The 12,114-nt window shown below is 30.8% G+C and overlaps 1 protein-coding gene across 3 annotated transcripts in view; it reads left to right on the plus strand.

Moving 5' to 3' along the window:
* Positions 1–11,840, plus strand: part of LOC145332487 (uncharacterized) — a 50,922-nt gene extending 39,082 nt beyond the window's left edge. Inside the window, exons 7-19 of one of the 3 annotated variants that reach the window (XM_080177492.1) lie at positions 1,950–2,042; positions 3,995–4,078; positions 5,175–5,230; positions 6,818–6,880; positions 7,002–7,033; positions 7,431–7,477; positions 7,930–8,024; positions 8,318–8,366; positions 8,598–8,782; positions 8,995–9,121; positions 9,578–9,685; positions 10,450–10,504; positions 11,730–11,840. In XM_080177492.1, coding sequence (XP_080033618.1) covers positions 1,950–2,042; positions 3,995–4,078; positions 5,175–5,230; positions 6,818–6,880; positions 7,002–7,033; positions 7,431–7,477; positions 7,930–8,024; positions 8,318–8,366; positions 8,598–8,782; positions 8,995–9,121; positions 9,578–9,685; positions 10,450–10,504; positions 11,730–11,821 — 1,086 coding nt within the window. In that variant the 3' untranslated portion in view covers positions 11,822–11,840. Of the gene's footprint in view, positions 1–1,949; positions 2,043–3,994; positions 4,079–5,174; positions 5,231–6,817; positions 6,881–7,001; positions 7,034–7,238; positions 7,271–7,398; positions 7,478–7,929; positions 8,025–8,317; positions 8,367–8,597; positions 8,783–8,994; positions 9,122–9,577; positions 9,686–10,449; positions 10,505–11,729 lie in introns of all 3 variants that reach the window. The other 2 variants (XM_080177498.1, XM_080177506.1) reach the window with 2 other exon arrangements.
* The last annotated feature ends 274 nt before the right edge of the window (positions 11,841–12,114 follow it).

Consider the following 12,114-nt stretch of genomic DNA (forward strand, 5'->3'; position numbering starts at 1 on the left):
AGGGTTACAAATAATTCAACCACAATCTCCATGGAATAAGGAAGGGTGAAACATGAATTCTTAATTAATCTTGTCTTTCGTGGTTAACTTTTGTGGATATACAACTTCATAGTTTATGTCGATTGAGTTTCTAAAGTTAAAAAAGATCGTTGCTGACTTAAACTTACATTAATCTTCACTACTAAAACATATTTTTAATATAAAGTATTTTGCAGGGGGTGATTTTTCTTGGGAGGAAGGTTGTACTGTACAAGCCTCCAAAATATATTAATCTTGCCAGGACCTACGAAAATCTACATTGTAAAGAAGAACCATATCGGTTCAGCAGTTCAGCAATGATATTTTAAAGGATATAGAATATACGTCAATTTATCTTGCTAGTATGGACCTCATTTTTGGTCAGTTCGTTCATGTAGTAGGAGGTGAGGGGATGTGGTAAAGGGAGTGGATTGGGGTATCGTTATTTTAGCCAACTGCGAGCATCACTTTAGCAGAGTACATGGAAATCTCGTGCAAAATCCAAGTAATGATATATCTATTACTCTATAATACCTCCCTTTATTCCTGACTAATTATCTACAATTGTTTTTGATTGACAAAAATAAGATGTAATTCAATAGCTTATTAGTTCCTCCCCCTACTTTGCAAAATAGCATTTACAGATATAAAGTCAGTTGATAGAAATTGATTATCATCGATTTTAATCAAATAAATCATTCAATTGTTGCGTAAGATAGGTTTTAGGAATAAAAATAAAGTTGTTTAAAATTAAAAAAATTGCTTATATAATTATTATGTATTATCAATATTTAAATGTCTGTATCCCCATAAAAAGGTAACAGGATGTATGTCTGTAAGTGAGTCAAAGGATATCGATAAATACAGGACCTATATGGTTACTTTTACAGTGAAGCTTCTTATAGGTCAATGCATGGCTTATAACTTTTTAAGGTTGGGTATGGGTAGGGGTACCTCCACCCTTACAACATATCAATATACCCCACCCCACCCCAATTTGTATTATATTTACTTAAAATAATTAAATTAAAAGTGGAAGTTTAAATCTCCCTCGCCTTCCTTTAGGGGATTATCCAATAGTACTGGATTAATTGACAGCTGTATATTAGACTATTTGATTTAAATGATGTTTATTTTTTTGTATTTATTTTTACTTTAGATATTGTCATTTTCATTGAGCCTAATTAACATGTTTATCAAAATAAAGCATTCTTAATTTTATTAAAACAGTTAACATCAAATAACCTTATAAGGAAAAAATAAACAACTGGGATTAAAATAGAGTTGGTGTGCTTCCTTTTACAAAATTCTGTTTTTGATTGTTCTAGATTTAGTGCTCTATTATATGAGAATCTTTTTGTGATTTTTAATTTGACGGTTCCGTTTCAATTTTGATGTTTTTTTAATGTAATTATCAATCATATAATTTTAGTTTTTTAGAATTTTTTCATATATTACTGTAAATATTTTTAATTTGATTGATTTTCTTTTTGCTTCTAAAGTTTCTCACGTCATGTCGAGTCGCAATTTGTTTGAAAAAAAGACATTTTAAACATGTGTATATTTCTATTAGCGAAGTTACTCTATAATTAACCATGCCTTTCCGTAACACTACGGTGGAATAGTAATTTACTCAACTGTTACTCAAGATAAACCTTTTCTTGTCCACAATCCTATTATAATGATTCACATTTAAGTATAAAACATACATGGCCGTCGGACTGCTTTAGAGCAGCTTTTTAGTAGCCTTTGTCTTTTTACTGATTTCCACATATCTTTAGTGTATTTGGTTTTATTTAAATTTTTATCTGGGTAATTGTATCAAAAGTAGATGTCCTGCCGATTTGCTGTTATTTAGGATAGATAGCTAAATTATTTGGGGAAGATACCTTGTTACAAAAAGTATCCATTATACATGTTACTAACTTTAGGTTGATAAAAATGGATGGATAAATAATGGAGTGAACAACAACAACAATGATTGGAGAAGAAAACAGTGCTGGCACCTGTCTACTAATAACTATGTAGGTTTTTTTTCTTTTTCTTCCATATAATAAACAAAATTGGGTAAACTTTTTTTACATTTTAGATAGAAAAGAGTTGACACTTTAGTTTGTATAACCCAATCAAGAAATAATAATAAACCGCTAAAGTATTTAAGCCAACGAATAGCAGAACAGTTTATAAACTTTGAGGTTCAGCATAAAATTATAACTTTAATTAGAAGCGTGCACAGTTTGCATAGCCATGGGGGTGTGAAGCTTAAGAGAGGTGAAAGAAAACTGGATGGTAGTTAAAACAAATTTTTGTATTAAGAAGGATATTGAGACTTCTTTTTGCGTTGATTGCCCCCTCCCTTCCTGATAATGATGTCTAATTTATTATGAACTGTAAAAAATAATGTTATTTTATTGGCGAGTGGTCTAACCTTCCTTAATAAAAAAAATCAGTTCAATCAACATCATAATGTCCAGTTTGGTGTTTATATAGAAAGATACAATATTTTTATTTTATTATAGCCAAAATATTTAAATGATTGCATGAAATTTTAGCATCACTTTTTTATGCATTTAGTTGTCTATATGAAATAAATATTAAGTTTAAGCTAATTGCAATGAATCTATACAATGAAATAGTATTTAATCTTGACTTACATATGAGTGTCAAGCAGTTTTTTTTTGTAATCATATTTACAGCAGAAAAGACACATATTTTAATAGTTGTTATCAGTTATTTTGCTATGTAGAATATGATAAGATACTTTTTTTCTATTAATTTATAAGTATTTTTAAGTTAGATACACAAAAATCACTTAATAGACAACATACTATTTGATTGTATGATCTTTGATCAAGTGTCTCAACTGTTGCTTTGCATAATGTATTGGCTGATTTTGTGACAAAGCAGTCCCACTGGACATATTATTTATGTCTTTAGTATGACTCAATGCATTTCAGACCTAAACACAACACATCCCCGCGAGAATTAATTTTCTCTCCCAAAACACAATAATACAAACATATACCTAGCTGTTAACTCAGTTTTTGGCAATTTCATGTATAAATATACGCCTACAAACTGCAAATCTTGTCTCCTTTATGCATCAGTAATCTCTGTGTGTCTAAATAATCATTGAAAATTATCTTAATCAAATTAAAATGACTATATATTAATGCTAATGCTTTCTGAAATTATCATTAATACTTTATACTGCAAAGAGTAACCATATCGGATCAGCGGTTAGCGAGATACTGTGTTCAGGCATACTAACACACATAGACAGCTAGACATCCTGTTACATAAAAACAAGACAAAGTATAATATTGTCTATCGTCCGTACGGATTAAACACAAGATCTCGCTAACCACTGCACTGCACTGGAGCAATTGGGTGATATTTTTTATGGATTTCAAATTTACTCAAGGTTGAGTGATTTTCTATTAAAGGTTAGGTTTACAAATCACCGACATTGTGTTTATAAAGCTTTTTCTGATTTGTAGTTTACTTGAATATAAAGACAATAGAACAATTATCAAGTTTATGTTAAGTCTAGAGATTCTAGACAAGATATCAAGTATATTTTTTATATATATTATGTCTAGGATACTGTATACATGCATATGTCAAGTTTAGAAATACTAGACCAGATGTCAATTATATTATATAGATTATGTCTAGGATACTGAATACATGCATATGTCAATTTTAGAAATACTAGACCAGATGTAAATTTTTTTATATATTATGTCTAGTATACTGAATACATGCATATGTCAAGTTTAGAAATACTAGACCAGATGACAAGTATATTATATAGATTATGTATAGGATACTGAATACATGCATATGTCAAGTTTAGACATTCTAGACCAGATGTCAAGTATATTATATATTATGTCTAGGATGCTGAATACATGCATATGTCAAGTCTAGAAACTCTAGAATAGATATCTAGTATATAATGTATTTTTTTTAGGATACTGAATACATGCATATGTCAAGTCTAGAAACTCTAGACCAGATATCAAGTACAGATTCCAGTAGTGGAGCAGAGAGTCAGGTCAAACAACAACACATTCCTTTCTTTAGTTAAGCCACGGTCGCGAGACATCCAGTTCTCTGAATTAAAACGTCTTAAAAGTTTGAAAAAGTTTTACTTTATTCTAAATGAAACATTATGTAAATTTTCATTATATATCTAAGCATTTCAATTTCTCTTTTCATATTGTACCTTTTCCTTTCCTGTATTAAATATACATTAGACATTGAATTGTTAAGAACATGAAAAAAATTCTTTTGTTATTGACTTCAAAGAAGAAGAGTATGTAAAGTTGTTTCGTACTGATATAAGCAAAGTATTTGATAATATGAATTTCAAATGTTAAATATCGACATTGATTAGACGATTCATTTTATCTATCAAAGTCATATCCTAAGGTATAAGACAATGATTTAAATTGATTTACATCCCCAGTTATGATAAACAAAATTACTTCTTCTATAGATTATCTTTTTGTTGGAAAAGTTTGGATACTGCTAGTTTGTACCAACGAATCAAAATTTGATATAAGTTTCCAAAGTGTATCAGCAAACTAACGAGATAATGTATTTTAAAAACTTCAGGTGCCAGTATGTCCCTTACCCTCTCTGATTGTATTATATGTTTAAATTGGCACAGTTACTCTATGATTTAATTATTAAGTAATAAGCTATAAAAATTGGAAAGAATTTTAATGAATATAATAGATTTGAAATGTGCATAAAATTTTAAGGAATTTTTATAAAATTCGTTTTTTATAGAATTCATTATTTAAAAGCGCAAATCCAATTTAAGTTAATAAATTTTGACCAATAGGATAGGTGGATTGGAAACTACCTGCGCTCTAATTTGTTGAATGATGTACGTCACTTAAGCTTCTCCAATCAGGGCGCAGATAGTTTTCAATCCACCAATCACAGATGTCAAAATAATTTAACTTAATTTGTATTTGCGCTTATAGATAAAGAATTATACAAAAAACGAATATAATAAAAATTTCTTAAAATTTTATAAAGATTTCAAATCTATTATATTCATTAAAATTCTTTCCAATTTTTATAGCTTATTAAGTTAAGTAATACATACAAATGATTTAAATGTTGTTGTTTGTGGGAAGGCGATTTATCAATCTTCTTCTGGAAATTCTAGCAATGCTTCCAGACAATATCAAAGGTAAAGATAGATAGATAGTTAGATAGAAAAAGTTTTATTTTGCAAAGAAGTTGTATCAACTTTTTTTTATAGCTAGCCGGTCCTTTTAGTAAGTAGTAGATGTAAAATTTTTCATAGAATTCAGATATGCAATCGGTTTTTTTGTAGACCTCTTATTTTTAAAGTAATTTAAGTTTTAAAAAAAATAATTAAGTCGATTTTAAGGTACTAAAATGCAACAAAAAAAAGAAAGAAAATGGCCATTATGAACAAAAATAGTAAGATCTTTAATTTGACACCTTACTTTTTCAATTCTGTCAGGTAATTATTGAAAAAATCGATTTTTTTAAACCCACGAGAATAAAAACTTTGAACTCAATTTTATCATTTCACAAGTAAAAAAATATGGGTTCATATATACCTTTAGAATCAGAAAAATATTACGAATCCATTGTAAGCAAAATTGAAAAAAAAAGTTTACAATATAGTATATAAACTACAATAAAAGGAATTATATGAAAATATCATATTATATTGTACAGGCAACGTCTTAACTTTTGAATTGGGTATAAAAATGGGAAGGGGGTATAGAGGGGGTAAAGAGGGGGTAAAAAAGGGAAGACAATAGTGTTGCCAGAACAAAAAATACAATTGGCCATTTTTATATTTTTATATTTTTTTACTTTTTTTCAATTTTGCTTACAATGGATTCGTAATATTTTTCTGATTCTAAAGGTATATATGAACCCATGTTTTTTATGTCTGTTTGAGAAAATATTTAGGTCTAAAGTTTTTATTAAACCGAGGTTAAAAAAATAGATTTTTTCAATAATTACTCAACAGAATTTTAAAAGTAAGGTGTCAAATTAAAGATCTTACTATTTTTGTTCTTACTGGCCATTTTCTTCTTTTATTTTGTTGCGTTTTAGTACCTTAAAACCGACTTAATTATTTTTTTAAAAAACTTAAATTACTTAAAAAATAAGAGGTCTACAAAAAAACCGATTGCATATCTGAATTCTATGAAAAATTTTACATCTACTACTTACTAAAAGAACCGGCTAGCCATAAAACAAAAAATTGATACACCTTCTTTAAACATTGCCAGGGCACTTATAGATTTTTAATTGAATACATACCCCTTTTCTTTAGGGGGGTAAGAAGAGACATAATACTAACCTAAAACCATCCCCAGGTTTAAAATCAAAATTATAATAGCCTAAAATCATCCTAGAACCTATATGAAGCTACCCTAAAAAAAGAGAACTCAATCACTTCAGTAGGTAGCGAAATCTTAAGTTTCAGACAAAAAAACTTTCTACTTTATTATAAGGATTGATAAATTGACAATTTTAGAAGTAAAATTAAGGACTAAAATAATATGTTTGTTAATTGCAAATATTATCTTTGAATTCAGACATAGTAGATGGATTAGAATTAATAAGATATAAGTTATTTAGTTAGATAAAACTTTATTATAAACAGGTTGACCTATACTGTGGATAATGACATACATGACTAATTCGAAGATATAACTTGCTTAAACTACATTAAACATAAAATGATACTCTTTGATAATTTAAAGCTAACTTAAATATTATTTTAAAGGAAGTTACAAGCTCCAGTGTCAAATGTGGTTCTTCAAATTCCAAGAACTTCTTCTATATACAGGTATCTATCTATCTATTTATACCTCTATTATATAGAAAGTAATTACTTGTATATTTTATCTATCTATTTTTCAATATGAATTTAAATATACTAGTACTCTATATCTATCTATCTATCCTAGTAGGTCCAGATCCTCTAGCAGGCCAGGTACAGGTGCCAGTAGCAGTAATGGGTACTCTATATCTATCTATCTATCCTATAGGTCCAGATCCTCTAGCAGGCCAGGTACAGGTGCCAGTAGCAGTAATGGGTACTCTATATCTATCTATCTATTCTAGTAGGTCCAGATCCTCTAGCAGGTCAGGTACAGGTGCTAGGTAGTAGTAATGGGTACTTAATATCTATCTATCTATCCTAGTAGGTCCAGATCCTCTAGCAGGCCAGGTACAGGTGCTAGGTAGTAGTAATGGGTACTCTATATCTATCTATCTATTCTAGTAGGTCCAGATCCTCTAGCAGGTCAGGTACAGGTGCTAGGTAGTAGTAATGGGTACTTAATATCTATCTATCTATCCTAGTAGGTCCAGATCCTCTAGCAGGCCAGGAACAGGTGCCAGTAGCAGTAATGGGTACTCGCCATTAACAAACCCACCGACTAGGAAATTATACTCAATTAACTCTTACTAAAAAATAATTTGTACTTCATGAGCAAAGTAAATTTCTTAAACAAACATTTTGTTTAGATTTCTAGCTATATAACGGAATTTAAACTTAATAGAACAAAATTAAATTAGTTTACATATCCTATGATATAAAGCAGTTAGGTTGTTTGCCTGAAGCTAAAGATCTCGGAAATTGTTAGTCCGAATGGACTTTTCTTTTCAGGAAAGATTTATAATTTTATAGGGGTGGTTAAAGTTAAACTTCTGAGGCTAATAGAAAATTGATATAACAATTTTGAAAAGTGAAAGATTTTCATCTTCTATGAAGACTAGATTATATACCTTAATAATCAGGGACATTTATGCAAAATTTGAAGAAAAATAATAGAGAGCGACAGTTTTGACATCTAATAGAACAGGATAAAAATTTGAAGTATAAATTGTGACAGGACTCAATCCTTCACCTCCTTGTCTGACACTATCAACAAACTGGAAGCTGCCACCCTGTCACCCAATAATCAGCACCAGCAGCAGACTATTAGGTTTTCATTCAAATCTATAAAAGATTTAGTATTTGTGTGATATTATATAAATTGAGCTTCCCTCCATTTTTAGTGTAAGGTCATTTGTTTGCTAGTAAATATTTTGAAAAATAAAGGGCTGTAGATTGAACTGTGATTATCCAATTTCTTTAATTTCATTCAATAATATCTTTATTAATGTGATTTTTGCAAATATATAAATAGTAAAAAAGATAACCAGTAAAACTTGAAACCACACTTTTTTTTTCTTATTGATCAGCTATGGAAGGATTTGATAAAATTTTTACTATCAGGGGAACTATGCTGAACCTGAAGCCAATAAGGTCCAGCTACTCCACCCAGGTAGGATTTTTTCAGCAGAATATCCATTTTTAATTGGCAAATGTTTCCTCCAATGTTTTTGTTATATCTAGAACAAGATTTAGTTCTTTCTCATGGCTAGCAAAATGTTAATTTAATTCTCTTTGCCCCCGCACCCCCCCCCCCAAAAAAAAAAAGTAGCAATACTATTAACATGGACTTGTAAATTCCTAGTTTGAAAATAAATTATGTAATTTTTTCTTCATTCTTTAGACACTAAACACAGATGCAATGTATAACAGCAACAAGAGGATAGATTCAGGTCTGCCAGCACCAAACCTACAACAGGATATGCAACGCGGCATTCAAGATATGTCACGTGACCTAGGTATGCCAGCACCAAACCTGCAGGATTTACAGCGCGGCCATGTTGGATTGGCTATGACGCCTTCAGATCCAGGAATGGAGATTAATTTATGGATTTATTTATTCATATTTAGTGTAATTATCTGTTCACTATAACTTTCTTTTTTGTTTTTATAGGCATCTTTTTACTATCATATCATAAAAAAAGACAAATTAAAATATCTTATTTTCACATTAGGTAAATTCTTGTTTAAAATTTTCTATTTTCCCTATTACTATGGCCAGATTTTATCTCCATTGATGTAGGGTTGCCAACCACTCGAAGTGGAAGCCGAATGGGCCGGCCAATGGCCCGGCGAGGCAGTACATTTGGACGCTCAACTATTCTCGACTTGAAGAATGTCGTCATTAATGATAGTGAAATTGAAAAGGTAGCATTAAGGGGGGGGGGGGGCATAAACCACCTTTTTACAATACTGCACGCATTTGCACTGTATATACAGATAACTACCTGTCCCCTTTTTCGTCTGCTAGCAAATTGTTTTCTGCTACCTACTTGGCTGTGTTAGTATATAGCATAGATGTATTGTATATACAGATAACTATCTGTCGTCCCCTTTTTCAGGGACCTTTTCCGTCTGCTAGCAAACTGATTTCTACTACTTGGCTGTGTTAGTATTCTCGACACTATTAGTCGATTTTCAAAGACCCAATTGAGAGTCTTGGTATGGTCCTTGGGATGGGGACATACAGTTAGTTAACCCCTTACACCTCTAGTGTTATACTCTAATATTCAACAACACAGAGTAGATTTGTGGGACACTTAACTTGTACAAATATTTAAATATACATTCATGTTAAAACTAGTAATTTTACTTCTATTTTAGGAAGACGCACTTGTCATAGTTGATTTAAGCAGAAACGCTATCAATCGTGCACGAAGTGACGGTCTACAAGGGTGCCAATTATATGGAAGAGTCGCTGGGATAATTAAGGTGATTTTAATTTATCTATGAGCTTACCATCTGTAGATATAAAACGATATATCTTTTGCTAAGCATGTAAAAATTATCGGGTATAGTCCCTTTCGTAACAACGCACCTTATGGGGAGATTCTTCGTATTTTTCACAGTAGCTTTTCTCCTATTTCTAGCCCCTGCGGGGCCAATTACCTAACCCTGTAGGGCAATCACCTAATGCAATATAACCTAACCTAAAATAACCTATCAAAAGCCTTTTAAAAAAAGGACGAATCGCCCCTTAAGGGGAGATATTACGAAAGGGACTATTCCCAAATTATCTTAACATATATTAGCTTATTTAACACTTCTGGCTAAAATAACGATTCCTTCCTACAGTATGAACGAACTGACCACGTATTCTATATTCTTTATCGCAATGCCACTTTTACCCTTAAAAATTAAATATTGTTGTTCAAAGAATTTTTATTTCAATTATATCTAGACAGCAGTTTGACCTTATCAAAACGTTTAAGCATAAATCAATCACATGTCAAAATTTAATTACCTCACCCCTTCCTTATTTATATTTTTTATTTATCTTACTGTGCGATAAAAAAAAAACATTTTTATGCTTTTATATTTATAGTATACAAGAGTACTCATTTAAATATGTCTTTTTGTTTATAATCCATTTAATGATTTGTTAAAATTAAACAATGAAACACCGTGTATTAGACTTATCCAATAGAAATAACATGTTTAAACAAACATTGTTGATCACTCGATGTTATATTTAGGATTGTGTAGAAAGAGAATTTGGAGACGGTAACTGGCAGTGTGTCGTTGGAGCAAAGGAATACAACTGTTTTTTGTTGGACAAATTCCCTAAAAATGTTTTAACTTACATTACCCCTAAACTAGCAGCTACGTCCCTAGAGGCACGTGAGGGGAAATCGACGCTCCCCGATTATCATTTTTGTCTTATAAAACTTATATAACTTATAAACCTTCATAAGAGTTATGAGAAGAAGAATTATATTAGCTCATCGGTTAACGATATTCTTCGGTACAAATATACAGAAAAACTTAGAACATCCTGTTGGTTTTATATAATGATATACTGTGAAAAATTCTTTTAAACTAGAGATTTACTCCAAATAAATTGCCTAATAGAAAGTTAAAAAGAAGGTATGATTCACTTGCTTTGACCAAAGTTAGGCTTCTCAAACACTAACTAAGGAATTCACGGACAAGGGATTCTGGCAAAAAATTCCAGTTTTTCCCTTCCAATACAATTCCCTTTTATTTAATCCCAATACCAGTTTCAACCCCCAAAAACATCCAACTTTTCGACAATTTAAATTAAAATAAGACTAGAATAATTTAATATCCAGTAGGTATATATATCTCCCTCTATGTGCACTAGGGCGGGTTCATATCGGAATTAGACAAAGAGGGGATATGCAACAGATAAAATTAACCTGGAAAACATTTCTGACCGAAAAAGAATTTTAAAAAATTGAGTTTTAGAATGCGACCACTAAAAAATATATTTCATTACTTATTAATATGCAAAGACGACATTCAAAATCAGAACTATGGCTTCATGGTGCTCCCTGGAAAGGCCTTGAGGAGCAGAATCAGGAACTTTTGTCCGTTTCAAAAAATCTCGTTCCTAGCCTTAGAAATCACTAAAAACCACAATTTTTTAAGATTTATTGAGAATTGTCTAATTTGTAGAGGTTTTTTAGATTTTCTCAGGCTAGGAACGAGATTTTTTGAAACGGTCAAAAGTTCCTGATTCTACTCCTCAATGCCTTTCCTGGGAGCACCATGAAGCCATAGTTCTGATTCAAAAAAAATTTTACTCCCATTTACAAATAGCTAAACAATTGAATGTCTGGTCGTCAGCGGTTTTAAGACTTAGGATAAATTTTAAATCATCCAGAGGTGTATTATACTCATACAAATCATTTGCAGACCCCCGCTTTGGCCTCAGAAAAAAAATGTCCAAAATCGACCCACTCTAATGTGCACCTATCCAACAATGTTCAAACAGTTGATATTAATAAATTTCAGGGAGTGTTTGGAAGCTGTTTGTCCCCATTTCCAAATTGTTATTTTAACTTTGGCATTGGTGACATTGCTATTCTTATTTTTCGTGGATAAATAAATTTTAGACAATTTCTTTTTTATTTAAAAAAAGCATGAATAAGGTTGACAACATACATAAAAGCGAAGGTCAACAAATTGAACAAGCAATAAATTATATAAAAAAATCTGTCCTAGTATAAATTCATTATTGTCCTAGGAATCAATATTTTATATGAAGTCTATAAAGGGAAAAGACACTGGCCCATAAATTGAAGTAAATCCCTAATGATGATACATAAAATTTTCCCTTATGTTTATAACAATTAGTGGTTAAAACGCAGGTATAAGGTATAACCAACAAGCGAAAT

The sequence above is a fragment of the Acartia tonsa genome, chromosome 1, assembly GCF_053477335.1.
Source record: "Acartia tonsa isolate MP-2025a chromosome 1, ASM5347733v1, whole genome shotgun sequence".
NCBI lineage: Eukaryota > Metazoa > Arthropoda > Copepoda > Calanoida > Acartiidae > Acartia > Acartia tonsa.